We start from the raw sequence: 23,632 nt of genomic DNA, 5'->3' as shown, positions 1-23,632 counted from the left end.
ACACTCGTTCCCCGCCGTCAACACCGGCTCAGAGAACAACACCTGCTTGGCCGTCGACACGCACGCCAACACCCGGTTCAAAACCTGGGGAAAGGGCGGAAGTAGAGGGAGGAAGGAGAGAGGGAGGAGGTAAGGTTGTGTCGGGAACAAATTATATGTGACATATGCCTGGTTGATTACGAGAGTCTGTGTGTGTCCTTCTCCCCATCTCTCCTTACATCAGAGACATATGTCTGTGTGTGTCTGTGTGTGTGCTGTGTGTGTGTCTGTGTGTATATCTCTCCTTACATCAGAGACGTATGGATGCGTGTGTGTGTCTCTCCTTATATCAGAGTAGAGGTCGACCGATTAATCGGAATGGCCGATTAATTAGGGCCGAGTTCAAGTTTTCATAACAATCGGTATTTTTGGCCACCGATTTGCCTTTTTTTTTTTTCCCAAGTCAGATTAAGAACACATTCTAATTTACAATGACGGCCTAGAAACGGGGGTTAACTGCCTTGTTCAGGGGGGATTCGTTTTTGCAACCTTCGGTTACCAGTCCAACACTCTAACCACCTGCCTTACATTGCACTCCACAAGGATTAACAGGCTGACTGCCTGTAAAGAAAAAAACGTTTTGTTTTCGAGATGATAGTTTCCAGATTCGACCATATTAATGACCCAAGGCTCATATTTCTGTGTGTTTATTATATTATAATTAAGTCTATGATTTGATAGAGCAGTCTGACTGAGCGGTGGTAGGCAGCAGCAGGCTCGTAAGCATTCATTCAAACAGCCCTTAGCTGTGCTTCAAGCATTGCGCTGTTTATGACTTCAACCTGGGTGGTATAATTTGTGGAACGTTCCAACAGGAATCTGTTCCAAATACTTCGTAAATAACAAGGTTTCCAAAAAACAACGCATACAAAGTTGTATAGCGGCAGAATAAGATACCGGGTAGGAAGTGGTCTATTTCATTGCGTTTTTCACTCATCACTTTTATTCCGAAAAATGTCTGTCCTCACATGTCTGTTTGCCTATAGACAACATTAAGAATAAGCTACGTGGTGAGTTGATGCCTATCCGGCAGCTAGTTAGCTAGGTTTGTATGCGTTGTTGGTTGGCAACCTTTTACTTTACGTTTTTTGGAACAGATTCCTGTTGGAACGTTCCGCAAATTATACCCACCCCTTCAAGCCTATCAACTCCCAAGATTAGGCTGGTGTAACCGATGTGAAATGGCTAGCTAGTTAGCCAGGTGCACGCTAATAGCGTTTCAAACGTCACTCGCTCTGAGACTTGGAGTAGTTGTTCCCCTTGCTCTGCATGGGTAACGCTGCTTCGAGGGTGGCTGTTGTCGATGTGTTCCTGGTTCAAGCCCAGGTAGGAGCGGGGAGAGGGACGGAAGCTATTCTGTTACACTGGCAATACTAAAGTGCCTATAAGAACATCCAATAGTCAAAGGTATATGAAATACAAATCGTATAGAGAGAAATAGTCCTATAATTCCTATAATAACTACAACCTAAAACTTCTTACCTGGGAATATTGAAGACTCATGTTAAAAGGAACCACCAGCTTTCATATGTTCTCATGTTCTGAGCAAGGAACTTAAACGTTAGCTTTCTTACATGGCACATATTGCACTTTTACTTTCTTCTCCAACACTTTGTTTTGTGTTATTTAAACCAAATTGAACATGTTTCATTATTTATTTGAGGCTAAATTGATTTTACTGATGTATTATATTAAGTTAAAATAAGTGTTCATTCAGTATTGTTGTAATTGTCATTATATATATATATATAAAAAAGAGAAATTAATGGGCATCGGCCTTTGGTCCTCCAATAATCGGTATCAGCGTTGAAAAATCATAATCGGTCGACCTCTACATCAGAGACGTATACCTGTGTGATGAGTGTGTGTGTTTCAGGGTGTATCTCTCCTTACATCAGAGACGTATGCCTGTGTGATGGGTGGTCCTCTAATGGGGTTGAAGCGCTGTCCGATGCAGCGCACCACGGTGCTGAACACCCTCAGCAGGGCGGCCAGTTTGGGCAGAGACACCGTGGGTGGAGGGATGTCCTCGTCTACCGCCTCGCCAGAACCCACGTGACCCAGGTCCTGGAGACAACATGGGACAGAAGTCCATAGATTTGTTCATCACATTTCAAATGTAATACAATAGGATGTCAGCGACACCAACATATTCCATAACTTGCAACACGTCTTCAGAAAGTATTCAGACCCCTTGACTTATTCTACATGTCGTTGTGTTAAAGCCTGAAATGTAAATGGATTAAATACATTTCCATTGATCATCCTGAGAGATGTCAATACAACTTCATTGGAGTCGACCGGTGGCAAATTCAATAGTTATATAGATTATATATTATATAGATTTATAAAGAAACACGCCCGTCTATATAAAAATGTCCTACAGTTGACAGAGCACGTCAGAGGAGCAACCCCACCCCGACGTCAGAGGAGCAACCCCACCCCGACGTCAGAGGAGCGACCCCACCCCGACGTCAGAGGAGCGACCCCACCCCGACGCCAGAGGAGCAACATCACCCCGACGTCAGAGGAGCAACCCCACCCCGACGTCAGAGGAGCAACATCACCCCGACGCAGCAACCCCACCCCGACGCCAGAGGAGCGACATCACCCCGACGCCAGAGGAGCGACCCCACCCCGACGTCAGAGGAGCGACCCCACCCCGACGTCAGAGGAGCGACCCCACCCCGACGTCAGAGGAGCAACATCACCCCGACGCCAGAGGAGCGACCCCACCCCGACGTCAGAGGAGCGACCCCACCCCGACGTCAGAGGAGCAACCCCACCCCGACGCCAGAGGAGCGACATCACCCCGACGCCAGAGGAGCGACCCCACCCCGACGTCAGAGGAGCGACCCCACCCCGACGTCAGAGGAGCGACCCCACCCCGACGCCAGAGGAGCGACCCCACCCCGACGCCAGAGGAGCGACCCCACCCCGACGTCAGAGGAGCGACCCCACCCCGACGTCAGAGGAGCGACCCCACCCCGACGCCAGAGGAGCGACCCCACCCCGACGCCAGAGGAGCGACCCCACCCCGACGTCAGAGGAGCGACATCACCCCGACGTCAGAGGAGCGACATCACCCCGACGTCAGAGGAGCGACACCACCCCGACGTCAGAGGAGCAACCCCACCCCGACGCCAGAGGAGCAACCCCACGCCGACGTCAATACTTATTTCCCTCATTAAAATGCTAATCAATTTACAACATTTCTGACATTAGTTTTTCTGGATATTTTTGTTGTTATTCTGTCTCTCACTGTTCAAATAAACCTACCATTAAAATTATAGACTGATCCTTTCTTTGTCAGTGGGCAAACGTACATAATCAGCAGGGGATCAAATACTTTTTCCCCCCCACTGTACCCAGGCTGACTCATAGCTGTAATCGCCAAAGGCGCTTCTACAAAGTATTGACTAGGGATGTGAATACTTACGTAAATGAGATATCTATTTCATTTACAATACATTTGCAACAATTTCTAAAAACGTGTTTTCACTGTCATTATGGGTTATTGTATGTGGAATAAGTCAAGGGGTATGAATACTTTCTGAAGGCACTGCCTGTTTGCCTGTAGCCTTATACTGCTAGTTTGGATGACTGGTCAGTCCGTATCGCTGAAGTTCCACTGTAATAAGGGAACACCGTTACCTTTGCATAGGCATCCATGTAATAGCGTAGTGCGTATACACAGTGGCCAGTTTATTAGGTACACCCCCCCCCCCTGTTCATGAAAGTGGTTTGTGCCTACAGACAGTGAGACATGGCCGTGGCTTGTTATATAAAACACACAAAGGCATTCAGTTACTGTCCTATTCAAAGTCATAAAATGGGCAAACCAGTGACCAAAGCGACTTTGAGCGTGGTATGATCGCCGGTGCCAGGCGTGCCGGTTCCAATATCTCAGAAACATCTGCCCTCCTGGGCTTTTCACGCACGACAGTGTCTAGGGTTTATCCAGAATGGAATACAAACACAAAACATCCAGTCAGCAGCAGACCTGTGGGAGAAAACAGCTCATTGATGAGAGAAGACGAAGAAGAACGGCAAGAACAGTGCAAGCTAACAGGCGGAGCCACAAACAGACCAATAGCGGCCCAGTACAACAGTGGTGTGTAGAACGGCATCTCAGAACGCACAACTCGTTGGTCCTAGTCACGGATTGGCTATTGCAGCAGACGACCACACCGGGTTCAACTCCTATCAGCTACAAACAAGGAAGTGTCTCCATTTGGCACGTGTTCACCAACACTGGACAATTGAGGACTGGAAAAACATTGCCTGGTCCGCTGAATTCCAGTTCCTGGTGCGTCATGCTGGTGGCAGAGTCAGGATTTGGTGTAAGCAGCATGAGTCCATGGCCCCATCCTGCCTGGTGTCAACAGTACAGGCTGATGGCAGAGTCAGGATTTGGTGTAAGCAGCATGAGTCCATGGCCCCATCCTGCCTGGTGTCAACAGTACAGGCTGATGGCAGAGCCAGGATTTGGTGTAAGCAGCATGAGTCCATGGCTCCATCCTGCCTGGTGTCAACAGTACAGGCTGATGGCAGAGTCAGGATTTGGTGTAAGCAGCATTAGTCCATGGCCCCATCCTGCCTGGTGTCAACAGTACAGGCTGGTGACGGTGGTGGTGGTGGGTGGGATGGTGCTGGTGGTGCTGGTGGTGGTGTACTGATGTGTGGAATGTTTTACTGGCACACGTTAGATCCCTTGATACCAATTGAGCAACGTTTCCATACCCCGAAGAATTACGGCTGTTCGGGAGGCAAAGGAGGGACTAGATACTAGATGGGTGTACCTAATAAACTGGCCACAGTGTGTGTGTGTGTGTGTGTGTGTGTGTGTGTGTGTGTGTGTGTGTGTGTGTGTGTGTGTGTGTGTGTGTGTGTGTAGTGGTGTTACTGACCTCTGCGTAGGCCTCCATGTCCTCTAGAAACTGTCCCAACAGCGTGGTGGAGAAGGTCAGGTCTGCTACCCAGAACTGCTCCAGGCTCTGCAGCCAGCCTGCACACACACAGGTCACACACATACAGTTGACTTGTGTAAAACCAGAGGTGTCCAACTCATTTTGTCCCAGTGGCTGTATTCCGTCTTTAAAGAGGTTCGGATGGCCGCACTCTATTTATTTATTTTTTATTTCCTCACAGTCCATTTCCAGAAAATGACTCCACTATTGATAGTGTTGGGAATTTGACACTCCTTGACTGTCAAACTATGAATATAGTAAATATAGTAATATTTGCGGGCCTTATTGGATCCCCCGTGACACCCCTGGTGTAAAACATACAACTACAGACTTGCAGCCATCTGTCCAACCCCACTAAATTCTGATTATATTCTATACTGAGAGGAAGATGGAAAACATTTGTGTGTACTGACCTGAGACCTGCTGAGTCAGAGACTGTTTCTGTTTGTGGTCAATGTGCCAGCCCACCAAGATATCCACCGTATCCTATCACACACAACAGGCAAGGTCAACACAACACACTTCACTGTAGACACTCTGGAGGACATTAAGAACACCTGCTAGTAGGGACAGACAGGGGGAGCGAGCCAGGCAGTAGGAGACAGAGGGAGAGGGAGCGAGCCCGGCAGTAGGAGACAGGAGGGAGCGAGCCCGGCAGTAGGAGACAGGAGGGAGCGAGCCCGGCAGTAGGAGACAGGAGGGAGCGAGCCCGGCAGTAGGAGACAGGAGGGAGCGAGCCCGGCAGTAGGAGACAGGAGGGAGCGAGCCCGGCAGTAGGAGACAGGAGGGAGCGAGCCCGGCAGTAGGAGACAGGAGGGAGCGAGCCCGGCAGTAGGAGACAGGGGAGGGAGCGAGCCCGGCAGTAGGAGACAGAGGGAGGGAGCGAGCCCGGCAGTAGGAGACAGAGGGAGGGAGCGAGCCCGGCAGTAGGAGACAGAGGGAGGGAGCGAGCCCGGCAGTAGGAGACAGAGGGAGGGAGCGAGCCCGGCAGTAGGAGACAGAGGGAGGGAGCGAGCCCGGCAGTAGGAGACAGAGGGAGGGAGCGAGCCCGGCAGTAGGAGACAGAGGGAGGGAGCGAGCCCGGCAGTAGGAGACAGAGGGAGGGAGCGAGCCCGGCAGTAGGAGACAGAGGGAGGGAGCGAGCCCGGCAGTAGGAGACAGAGGGAGGGAGCGAGCCCGGCAGTAGGAGACAGAGGGAGGGAGCGAGCCCGGCAGTAGGAGACAGAGGGAGGGAGCGAGCCCGGCAGTAGGAGACAGAGGGAGGGAGCGGCCCGGCAGGGGCGAGGGGGGGCGGCCCGGCAGTAGGAGACAGAGGGAGGGGCGAGCCCGGCAGGGGCGAGGGGGGGCGGGGCCCGGCAGTAGGAGACAGAGGGGAGGGAGCGAGCGAGCCCGGCAGTAGGAGACAGAGGGAGGGAGCGAGCGAGCCCGGCAGTAGGAGACAGAGGGAGGGAGCGAGCGAGCCCGGCAGTAGGAGACAGAGGGAGGGAGCGAGCGAGCCCGGCAGTAGGAGACAGAGGGAGGGAGCGAGCGAGCCCGGCAGTAGGAGACAGAGGGAGGGAGCGAGCGAGCCCGGCAGTAGGAGACAGAGGGAGGGAGCGAGCGAGCCCGGCAGTAGGAGACAGAGGGAGCGAGCGAGCGAGCCCGGCACTAGGAGACAGAGGGAGGGAGAAAGAGAAAGAAAACACCACCAGATGCTCACATTTGAAGTCTGAAGTTGGCGCAAGAGTGTGTGTGTGTGTGTGTGTGTGTGTGTGTGTGTGTTGCCACTCACTCTGAAGTTGGTGCTGAAGACGTGTGGGTAGCAGCGGGCCACCTGCAGGATGCAGCGGACGCTCTGACACAGCAGCTCTGGCGTGTCCAGGTTCTCCAGGATGGACTGCAGGCTACTCATCACCAGCTGAAAAAACATGGACGCCACAATGTTACCCACCCACCCACTCTCTCAACCCCGTCCCTAACAACTACCCTGGGCCTCATACATAACAAACACATATCAGGGTACGAGTGCAGACCTAGGATCAGCCCCCGTCGTCGTCAATGTCATGTTACTCATTGCGATCTAACAGGTGAAACTGATCCCAAGTCAGCCCTCCTACTGTGAGACACTATGAATAGAGCCCTGGTTCCTCTTACCTGCATGACAGGTGAGAAGGCCTTCCTCTCTCCGGCTGCCTCCAGGGCTCGGTACGCTGCCACCAGGTAGAGCAGCCTGACCTCGTCCCGGGTGCTGGAGCTGAACTTAACAAACATCCACTTGAAGATGCGCTCTGCTTCATAGCTCAGAGCGGTGCACAGCAGACCCAGGCACACCGCTGCTTCCTGACGCAGCTCTGACAGCAGCTTACTGCTACAGGGGAGAGACGGGGGAGAGACGGGGGAGAGACGGGGGAGAGAGGAGAGAGAGGAGAGTCAGTACAAACCAACACACAACCTGACAAAGATCCTAAAACATCTAAAAAGGTCTACATTGTCTGGATGGCTGGTTTCCATTTAACACCCATCTAAACATGGTCTCTAGAAATGAAGACTGGTTTCCATTTAACACCCATCTAAACATGGTCTCTAGAAATGAAGACTGGTTTCCATTTAACACCCATCTAAACATGGTCTCTAGAAATGAAGACTGGTTTCCATTTAACACCCATCTAAACATGGTCTCTAGAAATGAAGACTATTTCCATTTAACACCCATCTAAACATGGTCTCTAGAAATGAAGACTATTTCCATTTAACACCCATCTAAACATGGTCTCTAGAAATGAAGACTGGTTTCCATTTAACACCCATCTAAACATGGTCTCTAGAAATGAAGACTATTTCCATTTAACACCCATCTAAACATGGTCTCTAGAAATGAAGACTATTTCCATTTAACACCCATCTAAACATGGTCTCTAGAAATGAAGACTGGTTTCCATTTAACACCCATCTAAACATGGTCTCTAGAAATGAAGACTGGTTTCCATTTAACACCCATCTAAACATGGTCTCTAGAAATGAAGACTATTTCCATTTAACACCCATCTAAACATGGTCTCTAGAAATGAAGACTATTTCCATTTAACACCCATCTAAACATGGTCTCTAGAAATGAAGACTGGTTTCCATTTAACACCCATCTAAACATGGTCTCTAGAAATGAAGACTGGTTTCCATTTAACACCCATCTAAACATGGTCTCTAGAAATGAAGACTGGTTTCCACTTAACACCCATCTAAACATGGTCTCTAGAAATGAAGACTGGTTTCCATTTAACACCCATCTAAACATGACTGTTATACTGGCTGTCTGGTCTGTGTTATATAATACCACTAGCAGCATCTGAACCAGACTGTTATACTGGCCGTCTGGTCTGTGTTATATAATACCACTAGCAGCATCTGAACCAGACTGTTATACTGGCTGTCTGGTCTGTGTTATATAATACCACTAGCAGCATCTGAACCAGACTGTTATACTGGCTGTCTGGTCTGTGTTATATAATACCACTAGCAGCATCTGAACCAGACTGTTATACTGGCTGTCTGGTCTGTGTTATATAATACCACTAGCAGCATCTGAACCAGACTGTTATACTGGCTGTCTGGTCTGTGTTATATAATACCACTAGCAGCATCTGAACCAGACTGTTATACTGGCTGTCTGGTCTGTGTTATATAATACCACTAGCAGCATCTGAACCAGACTGTTATACTGGCTGTCTGGTCTGTGTTATATAATACCACTAGCAGCATCTGAACCAGACTGTTATACTGACTGTCTGGTCTGTGTTATATAATACCACTAGCAGCATCTGAACCAGACTGTTATACTGGCTGTCTGGTCTGTGTTATATAATACCACTAGCAGCATCTGAACCAGACTGTTATACTGGCTGTCTGGTCTGTGTTATATAATACCACTAGCAGCATCTGAACCAGACTGTTATACTGGCTGTCTGGTCTGTGTTATATAATACCACTAGCAGCATCTGAACCAGACTGTTATACTGACTGTCTGGTCTGTGTTATATAATACCACTAGCAGCATCTGAACCAGACTGTTATACTGGCCGTCTGGTCTGTGTTATATAATACAACTAGCAGCATCTGAACCAGACTGTTATACTGGCTGTCTGGTCTGTGTTATATAATACCACTAGCAGCATCTGAACCAGACTGTTATACTGGCTGTCTGGTCTGTGTTATATAATACCACTAGCAGCATCTGAACCAGACTGTTATACTGGCCGTCTGGTCTGTGTTATATAATACCACTAGCAGCATCTGAACCAGACTGTTATACTGGCCGTCTGGTCTGTGTTATATAATACCACTAGCAGCATCTGAACCAGACTGTTATACTGGCTGTCTGGTCTGTGTTATATAATACCACTAGCAGCATCTGAACCAGACTGTTATACTGACTGTCTGGTCTGTGTTATATAATACCACTAGCAGCATCTGAACCAGACTGTTATACTGGCTGTCTGGTCTGTGTTATATAATACCACTAGCAGCATCTGAACCAGACTGTTATACTGGCTGTCTGGTCTGTGTTATATAATACCACTAGCAGCATCTGAACCAGACTGTTATACTGGCTGTCTGGTCTGTGTTATATAATACCACTAGCAGCATCTGAACCAGACTGTTATACTGGCTGTCTGGTCTGTGTTATATAATACCACTAGCAGCATCTGAACCAGACTGTTATACTGGCTGTCTGGTCTGTGTTATATAATACCACTAGCAGCATCTGAACCAGACTGTTATACTGGCTGTCTGGTCTGTGTTATATAATACCACTAGCAGCATCTGAACCAGACTGTTATACTGGCTGTCTGGTCTGTGTTATATAATACCACTAGCAGCATCTGAACCAGACTGTTATACTGGCTGTCTGGTCTGTGTTATATAATACCACTAGCAGCATCTGAACCAGACTGTTATACTGGCTGTCTGGTCTGTGTTATATAATACCACTAGCAGCATCTGAACCAGACTGTTATACTGGCTGTCTGGTCTGTGTTATATAATACCACTAGCAGCATCTGAACCAGACTGTTATACTGGCTGTCTGGTCTGTGTTATATAATACCACTAGCAGCATCTGAACCAGACTGTTATACTGGCTGTCTGGTCTGTGTTATATAATACCACTAGCAGCATCTGAACCAGACTGTTATACTGGCTGTCTGGTCTGTGTTATATAATACCACTAGCAGCATCTGAACCAGACTGTTATACTGGCTGTCTGGTCTGTGTTATATAATACCACTAGCAGCATCTGAACCAGACTGTTATACTGGCCGTCTGGTCTGTGTTATATAATACCACTAGCAGCATCTGAACCAGACTGTTATACTGGCTGTCTGGTCTGTGTTATATAATACCACTAGCAGCATCTGAACCAGACTGTTATACTGGCTGTCTGGTCTGTGTTATATAATACCACTAGCAGCATCTGAACCAGACTGTTATACTGGCTGTCTGGTCTGTGTTATATAATACCACTAGCAGCATCTGAACCAGACTGTTATACTGGCTGTCTGGTCTGTGTTATACCACTAGCAGCATCTGAACCAGACTGTTATACTAGCTGTCTGGTCTGTGTTATATAATACCACTAGCAGCATCTGAACCAGACTGTTATACTGGCCGTCTGGTCTGTGTTATATAATACCACTAGCAGCATCTGAACCAGACTGTTATACTGGCTGTCTGGTCTGTGTTTCATAAATGTGCAATGAGCATAAAACACAATTACATAAGGAATTGGCAACTCATTGTAATTGTGAGAGATAAACATGTTATCCAGGTAGGCCACATGATTTCAACATGAAAAGGAAGTGAACAGGCTGTTGTTTAAACAGTTGGAGACAGACTGTTGTAGCTTGTTAACAAGCTAATAGAGCCAGGTTGGCTAGACATATTAAGATATGCTGGCTACCCACTAGCATGTGGGCTTATGCTGCAGAGATGGTTGATGAGATCTGTGCTAATTGTCTATAATGTCTGTTACCAGAAGTTGGTCATTATTAGTGAATGTGCATTATGCATGCTTCTGCTGAGAATTATTTACTAAAAAGGGCATTTTTTCATAGACATCACTGATCTGGCGTTCAAGTCTTATTACAGAAACGCAGGTTAAACTATTTTTTATAAAATCATGAAACTATGAGTGGGTCTTGCGGAAGGCTTGTATTTAACCTAGGTATTTAACACAAGCCCTGAATTGATTAGATTATTCCTGACTGTTTGAAATGCTGTGTATGGATCTTTAAATCACACAACGACACTTGGATGTTTTTATTTAACAAGGCAAGTCAGATAACAGATTCTTAATTACAATGACGACCTACCCCGGTTAAACCCTAACCCGACGACGCTGGGACAACTGTGCGCCGCCGTACGAGACTCCCAATCACGGCCAGTTGTGACACAGCCTGGAATCGAACCAGGGTCTGTAGTGACTCCTCTAGTACTGAGATGCAGGGCCTTAGACCACTGTGATACAGCCTGGAATGGAACCAGGGTCTGTAGTGACTCCTCTAGTGCTGAGATGCAGGGTCTTAGACCGCTGTGATACAGCCTGGAATGGAACCAGGGTCTGTAGTGACTCCTCTAACACTGAGATGCAGGGTCTTAGACCGCTGTGATACAGCCTGGAATGGAACCAGGGTCTGTAGTGACTCCTCTAGTACTGAGATGCAGGGTCTTAGACCGCTGTGCCACTCTGGAGCCCCAATAATAAAGTTAGAGACATGGTGAATGGGCCATACATGTATATGATCATTAGGCCATATCACCCAGCCCTATTCAGTCTCTCTGGATGAGCTGGGATCAGTTTGGCCTGTTAGATGATAAATTAGATGCAGCTCTTGAAATACATAAACCCCCTTTCCAGTTTTTAATATGATAACTGATGATCAAATGGGCCCCATGCCAGTGGGTAATTCAACCATGTTGACTACACCTTTAGATAGCTGGCCATTACACTAACTTACCAATCCAACAAAATGTTTTTGCTGACATGGGCTAATTGATCTACAGCACAACCACATTTCTAAATCGCACCTTGTGTATCTATTATTCTCTCTCTCAACAGTAAATTGAGAACCTGACTGAGTTCCTAAAAAAACAACTATTGTTGCCCATCCCTGCTGTAGACTATGGCCAGAGCCAGAGACCTTAAGGCCAGAGACCTTAAGGCCAGAGACCTTAAGGCCAGAGACCTTAAGGCCAGAGACCTTAAGGCCAGAGACCTTAAGGCCAGAGACCTGACCTGGTCAGAAGTACTGTACTATAGAGGGAACAGGGTGCCATTTCAGATGGAGACTCTTTGGCTCTGATTGGGAACTTCCTCTTACCTTTCATTCAAAATATCATTCAGGGTACTGAGGATGGTATCCAACTGTTTCACCAGGGCCTGGTGGGAGAGAGGGAGGGCGAGAGAGAGAAGGGGGAGGGCGAGAGAGAGAAGGGGGAGGGCGAGAGAGAGAAGGGGGGAGGGCGAGAGAGAGAAGGGGGAGGGCGAGAGAGAGAAGGGGGAGGGCGAGAGAGAGAAGGGGGAGGGCGAGAGAGAGAAGGGGGAGGGCGAGAGAGAGAAGGGGGGAGGGCGAGAGAGCGGAACACAATCAGTGTCAAACAGGGAGAGAACACAGTTCTACAGTGGAGCTGCACCACCACTACCCCTGGTAAACACAGCCCCTCCAGTCTAAACACAGCCCTGGTAAACACAGCCCCTCCAGTCTAAACACAGCCCTGGTAAACACAGCCCCTCCAGTCTAAACACAGCCCTGGTAAACACGGCCCCTCCAGTCTAAACACAGCCCTGGTAAACACGGCCCCTCCAGTCTAAACACAGCCCTGGTAAACACAGCCCCTCCAGTCTAAACACAGCCCTGGTAAACACAGCCCCTCCAGTCTAAACACAGCCCTGGTAAACACGGCCCCTCCAGTCTAAACACAGCCCTGGTAAACACGGCCCCTCCAGTCTAAACACAGCCCTGGTAAACACGGCCCCTCCAGTCTAAACACAGCCCTGGTAAACACGGCCCCTCCAGTCTAAACACAGCCCTGGTAAACACGGCCCCTCCAGTCTAAACACAGCCCTGGTAAACACGGCCCCTCCAGTCTAAACACAGCCCTGGTAAACACGGCCCCTCCAGTCTAAACACAGCCCTGGTAAACACGGCCCCTCCAGTCTAAACACAGCCCTGGTAAACACGGCCCCTCCAGTCTAAACACAGCCCTGGTAAACACGGCCCCTCCAGTCTAAACACAGCCCTGGTAAACACGGCCCCTCCAGTCTAAACACAGCCCTGGTAAACACGGCCCCTCCAGTCTAAACACAGCCCTGGTAAACACGGCCCCTCCAGTCTAAACACAGCCCTGGTAAACACGGCCCCTCCAGTCTAACACAGCCCTGGTAAACACGGCCCCTCCAGTCTAAACACGGCCCCTCCAGTCTAAACACGGCCCCTCCAGTCTAAACACAGCCCCGGTAAACACAGCCCCGGTAAACACAGCCCCGGTAAACACAGCCCCGGTAAACACAGCCCCTCCAGCACTACTCGGGGGCCTATAGTGGTGCACTACTCGGGGGCCTATAGTGGTGCACTACTCGGGGGCCTATAGTGGTGCACTACTCGGGGGCCTATAGTGGTGCACTACTCGGGGGCCTATAGTGGTGCACTACTCGGGGGCCTATAGTGGTGCACTACTCGGGGGCCTATAGTGGTGCACTACTCGGGGGCCTATAGTGGTGCACTACTCGGGGGCCTATAGTGGTGCACTACTCGGGGGCCTATAGTGGTGCACTACTCGGGGGCCTATAGTGGTGCACTACTCGGGGGCCTATAGTGGTGCACTACTCGGGGGCCTATAGTGGTGCACTACTCGGGGGCCTATAGTGGTGCACTACTCGGGGCCTATAGTGGTGCACTACTCGGGGGCCTATAGTGGTGCACTACTCGGGGGCCTATAGTGGTGCACTACTCGGGGGCCTATAGTGGTGCACTACTCGGGGGCCTATAGTGGTGCACTACTCGGGGCCTATAGTGGTGCACTACTCGGGGCCTATAGTGGTGCACTACTCGGGGCCTATAGTGGTGCACTACTCGGGGCCTATAGTGGTGCACTACTCGGGGCCTATAGTGGTGCACTACTCGGGGCCTATAGTGGTGCACTACTCGGGGCCTATAGTGGTGCACTACTCGGGGCCTATAGTGGTGCACTACTCGGGGCCTATAGTAGTGCATTACTTAGGGAACAGAGTACCCTTTGTGACACAGATTCTAATATCCCCCCAGATCAGAGGATCTGACCACAGCTATCCAAGGGAGAATCTCTGAGCTAGGGAGCTAAGACCTCCCTGGGTTACTGGGGTCAATCAATTGACTGACTGATCAGACAGATCAACCTCACCAGTGATATTGTCTGAGTGTGTGATGAACTACCCAGATAGATAGATAGTTGAAGTCGGAAGTTTACATACACATTAGCTAAATACATAAACTCAGTTTTTCACAATTCCTGACATTTAATCCTAGTAAAAATTCCCTGCCTTAGGTCAGTTAGGATCACCACTTCATTTTAAGAATGTGAAAAGTCAGAATAATAGTAGAGAGAATGATTTATTTCAGATTTTATTTCATTCATCACATTCCCAGTGGGTCAGAAGTTTATATACACTCAATTAGTATTTGGTAGCATTGCCTTTAAATTGTTTAACTTGGGTCAAACATTTCGGGTAGCCTTCCACAAGCTTCCCACAATAAGTTGGGTGAATTTTGGCCCATTCCTCCTGACAGAGCTGGTGTAACTGAGTCAGGTTTGTAGGCCTCCTTGCTCGCACACACTTTTTCAGTTCTGCCCACAAATGTTCTATAGGATTGAGGTCAGGGCTTTGTGATGACCACTCCAATACCTTGACTTTGTTGTCCTTAAGCCATTTTGCCTCAACTTTGGAAGTATGCTTGGGGTCATTGTCCATTTGGAAGACCCATTTGTGACCAAGCATTTAACTTCCTGACTGATGTCTTGAGATGTTGCTTCAATATATCCACCATAATTTTCCTGCCTCATGATGCCATCTATTTTGTGAAGTGCACCAGTCCCTCCTGCAGCAAAGCACCCCCACAACATGATGCTGCCACCCCTGTCCTTCACGGTTGGGATGGTGTTATTTGGCTTGCAAGCCTCTCCCTTTTTCCTCCAAACATAACGATGGTCATTATGACCAAACAGTTCTATTTTTGTTTCATCAGACCAGAGGATATTTCTCCAAAAAGTATGATCTTTGTCCCCATGTCCAGTTGCAAACCGTAGTCTGTCTTTTTTATGGCGGTTTTGGAGCAGTGGCTTCTTCTTTGCTGAGCGGCCTTTCAGGTTATGTCGACATAGGACTCGTTTTACTGTGGATATAGATACTTTTGTACCCGTTTCCTCCAGCATCTTCACAAGGTCCTTTGCTGCTGTTCTGGGATTGATTTGCACTTTTCGCACCAAAGTACGTTCATCTCTAGGAGACAGAACGCGTCTCCTTCCTGAGCGGTATGACGGCTGTGTGGTCCCATGGTGTTTATACTTGCGTACTATTGTTCGTACAGATGAACATGATACCGTCAGGCATTTGGAAATTACTCCAAAGTATGAACCAGACTTGTGGAGGTCTACAATTGTTTTTCTGAGGTTTTGGCTGATTTCTTTTGAGTTTCCCAAGATGTCAAGCAAAGAGGCACTGAGTTTGAAGGTAGGCCTTGAAATACATCCACAGGTACACCTCCAATTGACTCAAATTATGTCAATTAGCCCATCAGAAGCTTCTAAAGCCATGACATAATTTTCTGGAATTTTCCAAGCTGTTTAAAGGCACAGTCAACTTAGTGTATGTAAACTTCTGACCCACTGGAAATGTAATACAGTGAATTATAAGTGAAATAATCTGTGTGTAAACAATTGTTGGAAAAATTACTTGTGTCATGCACAAAGTAGATGTCCTAACCGACTTGACAAAACTATAGTTTAAGACATTTGTGGAGTGGTTGAAAAACGAGTTTTAAATGACTCCAACCTAAGTGTATGTAAACTTCCAATTTCAACTGTAGATATGATTGATGACCTCACCACTTTGTTGTCAGAGTGAGTGATGAACTCCCGGAGCTGTCTGACAGTGGCCAGCCGGCGGTCCCTGTCCTCCTCACGGGACACACGGCGCAGGAGGTTGGACAGGCGAGACTCATCGGAGTGAGACATCCCTCTGTCTGTAAGGGGGGGGGACAGAGAGAGGGATGGAAAGAACAAGAAAGAGGGAGAGTGGGCAGGATGTAAAGAGAAATGGAGAAAGAGATTGAAAGAGGCGAATGGAGAGATAAAATGGTGATCAGAAATAGAATTCAGCAATTGTGCCATTATATCTAGGAGAACCAAGTAGTGGTTTCCAAACCCATCCTCAGAACCCCCAGACGTTCCAGGGATTTGATCTATTCCCCAGCTAGCACCGGATTCAACTGGTCAACTAATCATCAAGACCTTGACTAGGTGAATCAGGTGTTTTAAGACTGGGGAGAGGGGTGGGCGACAGCCCCCGGGGGAGAGGGGTGGGCGACAGCCCCCGGGGGAGAGGGGTGGGCGACAGCCCCCGGGGGAGAGGGGTGGGCGACAGCCCCCGGGGGAGAGGGGTGGGCGACAGCCCCCGGGGGAGAGGGGTGGGCGACAGCCCCCGGGGGAGAGGGGTGGGCGACAGCCCCCGGGGGAGAGGGGTGGGCGACAGCCCCCGGGGGAGAGGGTGGACGACAGCCCCCGGGGGAGAGGGTGGACGACAGCCCCCGGGGGAGAGGGTGGAGGACAGCCCCCGGGGGAGAGGGTGGACGACAGCCCCCGGGGAGAGGGTGGACGACAGCCCCCGGGGGAGAGGGTGGACGACAGCCCCCGGGGAGAGGGTGGACGACAGCCCCCGGGGAGAGGGTGGACGACAGCCCCTGGTGTAGACTGTATACTCACCGTGGGATTTCCTCATGTCCTTAGAAGCTAAAGCACGGTTTCCATGCTGCTGAAAAGTGGTCAAATCGGCGGTCGCATCGTTGATCCTCAACTCTTGCCCCAACGACTTCCAACCAAAAGTATCATCACTGAACCCTCCTGCAGCTTCATATCCTCCTGGAGACAGAGAGGGGGAAACACATGAGAGAGGAGGAGGAGGAGGGCGTTAGTCTTCCACCAGAAAGCATACGGTGTTAGCTCCACCAGAGCCAGTGTTCTGGGTATACAGTGAACGAAGGACAGAGAAACCAGCACCATCATTACTGCTGTATGAGAGAGGGGAGGAGGAGAGCGTTAGTCTTCCACCAGAAAGCATACGGTGTTAGCTCCACCAGAGCCAGTGTTCTGGGTATACAGTGAACGAAGGACAGAGAAACCAGCACCATCATTACTGCTGTATGAGAGAGGAGGAGGAGAGCGTTAGTCTTCCACCAGAAAGCATACGGTGTTGGCTCCACCAGAGCCAGTGTTCTGGGTATACAGTGAACGAAGGACAGAGAAACCAGCACCATCATTACTGCTGTATGAGAGAGGAGGAGGAGGGCGTTAGTCTTCCACCAGAAAGCATACGGTGTTGGCTCCACCAGAGCCAGTGTTCTGGGTATACAGTGAACGAAGGACAGAGAAACCAGCACCATCATTACTGCTGTATGAGAGAGGAGGAGGAGAGCGTTAGTCTTCCACCAGAAAGCATACGGTGTTGGCTCCACCAGAGCCAGTGTTCTGGGTATACAGTGAACGAAGGACAGAGAAACCAGCACCATCATTACTGCTGTATGAGAGAGGAGGAGGAGAGCGTTAGTCTTCCACCAGAAAGCATACGGTGTTGGCTCCACCAGAGCCAGTGTTCTGGGTATACAGTGAACGAAGGACAGAGAAACCAGCACCATCATTACTGCTGTATGAGAGAGGAGGAGGAGGGCGTTAGTCTTCCACCAGAAAGCATACGGTGTTGGCTCCACCAGAGCCAGTGTTCTGGGTATACAGTGAACGAAGGACAGAGAAACCAGCACCATCATTACTGCTGTATGAGAGAGGAGGAGGAGGAGGCGTTAGTCTTCCACCAGAAAGCATACGGTGTTGGCTCCACCAGAGCCAGTGTTCTGGGTATACAGTGAACGAAGGACAGAGAAACCAGCACCATCATTACTGCTGTATGAGAGAGGAGGAGGAGAGCGTTAGTCTTCCACCAGAAAGCATACGGTGTTGGCTCCACCAGAGCCAGTGTTCTGGGTATACAGTGAACGAAGGACAGAGAAACCAGCACCATCATTACTGCTGTATGAGAGAGGAGGAGGAGGGCGTTAGTCTTCCACCAGAAAGCATACGGTGTTGGCTCCACCAGAGCCAGTGTTCTGGGTATACAGTGAACGAAGGACAGAGAAACCAGCACCATCATTACTGCTGTATGAGAGAGGAGGAGGAGAGCGTTAGTCTTCCACCAGAAAGCATACGGTGTTAGCTCCACCAGAGCCAGTGTTCTGGGTATACAGTGAACGAAGGACAGAGAAACCAGCACCATCATTACTGCTGTATGAGCCCATGGATGAAACATGGAACAGGTGGTCATTCCACTCAGCAGTCTCAGAAGGACACTTCCTGTCACTATGATAAAACGCTGGCTGCACCAGAGATGCCGCTCTTTCGCACTACTTTTGACCAGGGCCTGTATCCACCAAGCGTCTCAGAGCGCCGATCTAGGATCAGTTTAACCTTTTTGATCATAATGAACAGGAGGACCTGATCCTAGATCATAATGAACAGGAGGACCTGATCCTAGATCATAATGAACAGGAGGACCTGATCCTAGATCATAATGAACAGGAGGACCTGATCCTAGATCATAATGAACAGGAGGACCTGATCCTAGATCATAATGAACAGGAGGACCTGATCCTAGATCATAATGAACAGGAGGACCTGATCCTAGATCATAATGAACAGGAGGACCTGATCCTAGATCATAATGAACAGGAGGACCTGATCCTAGATCATAATGAACAGGAGGACCTGATCCTAGATCATAATGAACAGGAGGACCTGATCCTAGATCATAATGAACAGGAGGACCTGATCCTAGATCATAATGAACAGGAGGACCTGATCCTAGATCATAATGAACAGGAGGACCTGATCCTAGATCATAATGAACAGGTCCTAAATCAGAACCACTACTCTGATATGCAAAAGAAATTGTCAGACTCCAGCCACCCAAGTCATAGACTGTTCTCTCTGCTACAGCACAGCAAGTGGTACCGATGCACCAAGTCTAGAACCAACAGGACCCTGAACAGCTTCTATTCACAAATCATAAGACTGCTAAGTAGTTAGTTAAATAGTTAACCAATCCATAAGACTACTAAATAGTTAGTTAAATAGTTAACCAATCCATAAGACTACTAAATAGTTAAATAGTTAACCAAGTCATCAGACTACTAAATAGTTAGTTAAATAGTTAACCAATCCATAAGACTGGTAAATAGTTAGTTAAATAGTTAACCAATCCATAAGACTGGTGAATAGTTAGTTAAATAGTTAACCAATCCATAAGACTGGTAAATAGTTAGTTAAATAGTTAACCAATCCATAAGACTGGTAAATAGTTAGTTAAATAGTTAACCAATCCATAAGACTGGTAAATAGTTAGTTAAATAGTTAACCAATCCATAAGACTGGTAAATAGTTAGTTAAATAGTTAACCAATCCATAAGACTGGTAAATAGTTAGTTAAATAGTTAACCAATCCATAAGACTGGTAAATAGTTAGTTAAATAGTTAACCAATCCATAAGACTGGTAAATAGTTAGTTAAATAGTAAACCAAGTCATCAGACTGATCAATAGTTAAATAATAGAACACAGAATCTGTATTGACCCTTTTTACACTAACTCTATTGACTCATCACATACGCTGCTGTTACTGTTTATCCTGTTGTCTAGTCCCTTTACCCTGCCTATATGTACATATCTACCTCTATTACCTTATTATTATCTATCCTGATGCCTAGTCACTTTACCCTGCCTATATGTACATATCTACCTCTATTACCTTATTATTATCTATCCTGATGCCTAGTCACTTTACCCTGCCTATATGTACATATCTACCTCTATTACCTTATTATTATCTATCCTGATGCCTAGTCACTTTACCCTGCCTTCATGTACATATCTACCTCTATTACCTTATTATTATCTATCCTGATGCCTAGTCACTTTACCCTGCCTATCATGTACACATCTACCTCAAATACCTTATTATTATCTATCCTGATGTCTAGTCACTTTACCCTGCCTTCATGTACATATCTACCTCAAATACCTTATTATTATCTATCCTGATGTCCTAGTCACTTTACCCTGCCTATCATGTACATATCTACCTCTATTACCTTATTATTATCTATCCTGATGCCTAGTCACGTTACCCTGCCTTCATGTACATATCTACCTCAAATACCTTATTATTATCTATCCTGATGTCTAGTCACTTTACCCTGCCTTCATGTACATATCTACCTCTATTACCTTATTATTATCTATCCTGATGCCTAGTCCCTTTACCCTGCCTATATGTACATATCTACCTCTATTACCTTATTATTATCTATCCTGATGCCTAGTCACTTTACCCTGCCTTCATGTACATATCTACCTCAAATACCTTATTATTATCTATCCTGATGTCTAGTCACTTTATCCCTGCCTATATGTAAATATCTACCTCAATTACCTCATACCCCTACACAGCAACTCAGTACTGGTACCCTGTATATAACCAAGTTATCATTGACTGGGTACTTTTTAAAATGTTTTTTTTTTTAATTATTTATTGAATTTTTGAAACATACAATACACACTGCTCAAAAAAAATAAAGGGAACACTTAAACAACACAATGTAACTCCAAGATCTAGGATGTGTTGTTTAAGTGTTCCCTTAATTTTTTTGAGCAGTATACTTGCAGTGAAGCCACTCAATAACTACATCATACCAGTCATCCAACAGATTCCCATTCAGAGAGACACACAGAAGCATCCAGGTTCAATGCCCTGCTCAAGGGCACGTTAATAGATCTCCCACCTGGCCAAAAAAAGTGAACCCGAACCCTCCAAGATCCCCCCCACAGTTCCCCAATAGCTGTCCCTCAACCCTCCAAGATCCCCCCCACAGTTCCCCAATAGCTGTCCCTCAACCCTCCAAGATCCCCCCCACAGTTCCCCAATAGCTGTCCCTCAACCCTCCAAGATCCCCCCACAGTTCCCCAATAGCTGTCCCTCAACCCTCCAAGATCCCCCCCACAGTTCCCCAAATAGCTGTCCCTCAACCCTCCAAGATCCCCCCCACAGCTCCCCAATAGCTGTCCCTCAACCAATCGAGACCCCTCCCACAGTCCCCCCCCCAGGAAGAAAAAATTCAATCCAAAATACAATGAATTCCATTCCCCACCCCCAAGAACCCCCCCAATGCAACAACCAAGAGAATGAACTAAAGAGAAAAAAGGAAAAGACAGACATTGACTGGGTACTGGTTCCCCCTGTATATAGCCAAGTTATCATTGACTGGGTACTGGTTCCCCCTGTATATAGCCAAGTTATCATTGACTGGGTACTGGTTCCCCCAGTATATAGCCAAGTTATCATTGACTGGGTACTGGTTCCCCCAGTATATAGCCAAGTTATCATTGACTGGGTACTGATTCCCCCAGTATATAGCCAAGTTATCATTGACTGGGTACTGGTTCCCCCTGTATATAGCCAAGTTATCATTGACTGGGTACTGGTAACCCCTGTATATAGCCAAGTTATCATTGACTGGGTACTGGTAACCCCTGTATATAGCCAAGTTATCATTGACTGGGTACTGGTTCCCCCAGTATATAGCCAAGTTATCATTGACTGGGTACTGGTTCCCCCTGTATATAGCCAAGTTATCATTGACTGGGTACTGGTTCCCCCAGTATATAGCCAAGTTATCATTGACTGGGTACTGGTTCCCCCAGTATATAGCCAAGTTATCATTGACTGGGTACTGGTTCCCCCTGTATATAGCCAAGTTATCATTGACTGGGTACTGGTTCCCCCTGTATATAGCCAAGTTATCATTGACTGGGTACTGGTAACCCCTGTATATAGCCAAGTTATCATTGACTGGGTACTGGTAACCCCTGTATATAGCCAAGTTATCATTGACTGGGTACTGGTAACCCCTGTATATAGCCAAGTTAACATTGACTGGGTACTGGTAACCCCTGTATATAGCCAAGTTATCATTGACTGGGTACTGGTAACCCCTGTATATAGCCAAGTTATCATTGACTGGGTACTGGTTCCCCCTGTATATAGCCAAGTTATCATTGACTGGGTACTGGTAACCCCTGTATATAGCCAAGTTATCATTGACTGGGTACTGGTTCCCCCAGTATATAACCAAGTTATCATTGACTGGGTACTGGTAACCCCAGTATATAGCCAAGTTATCATTGACTGGGTACTGGTAACCCCAGTATATAGCCAAGTTATCATTGACTGGGTACTGGTAACCCCAGTATATAGCCAAGTTATCATTGACTGGGTACTGGTTCCCCCTGTATATAGCCAAGTTATCATTGACTGGGTACTGGTAACCCCTGTATATAGCCATGTTATCATTGACTGGGTACTGGTTCCCCCAGTATATAGCCAAGTTATCATTGACTGGGTACTGGTTCCCCCAGTATATAGCCAAGTTATCATTGACTGGGTACTGGTTCCCCCTGTATATAGCCATGTTATCATTGACTGGGTACTGGTTCCCCCTGTATATAGCCAAGTTATCATTGACTGGGTACTGGTTCCCCCTGTATATAGCCAAGTTATCATTGACTGGGTACTGGTAACCCCAGTATATAGCCAAGTTATCATTGACTGGGTACTGGTAACCCCAGTATATAGCCAAGTTATCATTGACTGGGTACTGGTAACCCCAGTATATAGCCAAGTTGTCATTGACTGGGTACTGGTTCCCCCAGTATATAGCCAAGTTATCTTTGACTGGGTACTGGTTCCCCCTGTATATAGCCAAGTTATCATTGACTGGGTACTGGTAACCCCTGTATATAGCCAAGTTATCATTGACTGGGTACTGGTTCCCCCTGTATATAGCCAAGTTATCATTGACTGGGTACTGGTAACCCCAGTATATAGCCAAGTTATCATTGACTGGGTACTGGTAACCCCAGTATATAGCCAAGTTATCATTGACTCAGTACTGGTACCCCATGTATATAACCAAGTTATCATTGACTGGGTACTGGTAACCCCTGTATATAGCCAAGTTTTCATTGACTAGGTACTGGTAACCCCTGTATATAGCCAAGTTATCATTGACTGGGTACTGGTAACACCTGTATATAGCCAAGTTATCATTGACTGGGTACTGGTAACCCCTGTATATAGCCAAGTTATCATTGACTGGGTACTGGTTCCCCCTGTATATAGCCAAGTTATCATTGACTGGGTACTGGTTCCCCCTGTATATAGCCAAGTTATCATTGACTGGGTACTGGTTCCCCCTGTATATAGCCAAGTTATCATTGACTGGGTACTGGTTCCCCCGG

General features: G+C 47.6%; 1 protein-coding gene across 1 annotated transcript in view; it reads right to left on the bottom strand.

The window, feature by feature from the left end:
* LOC106601970 (SMG1 nonsense mediated mRNA decay associated PI3K related kinase) overlaps window positions 1-23,632 on the bottom strand; it is a 148,989-nt gene that overhangs the window by 93,890 nt on the left and 31,467 nt on the right. The window contains exons 3-11 of the mRNA XM_082976278.1: window positions 16,998-17,153; window positions 16,122-16,258; window positions 12,362-12,420; window positions 7,143-7,356; window positions 6,781-6,906; window positions 5,423-5,495; window positions 4,950-5,047; window positions 1,933-2,106; window positions 1-84 (exon numbers count right to left, since the gene is read on the bottom strand). The exon at window positions 1-84 is cut by the window's left edge and continues 138 nt beyond it. Coding sequence (XP_082832404.1) covers window positions 1-84; window positions 1,933-2,106; window positions 4,950-5,047; window positions 5,423-5,495; window positions 6,781-6,906; window positions 7,143-7,356; window positions 12,362-12,420; window positions 16,122-16,258; window positions 16,998-17,153 — 1,121 coding nt within the window. The remainder of the gene's footprint in view (window positions 85-1,932; window positions 2,107-4,949; window positions 5,048-5,422; window positions 5,496-6,780; window positions 6,907-7,142; window positions 7,357-12,361; window positions 12,421-16,121; window positions 16,259-16,997; window positions 17,154-23,632) is intronic.

Source organism: Salmo salar, chromosome 06 (genome assembly GCF_965601325.2).
Source record: "Salmo salar chromosome 06, fSalSal1, whole genome shotgun sequence".
NCBI lineage: Eukaryota > Metazoa > Chordata > Actinopteri > Salmoniformes > Salmonidae > Salmo > Salmo salar.
This window is presented reverse-complemented; position numbering and strand designations above follow the sequence as displayed.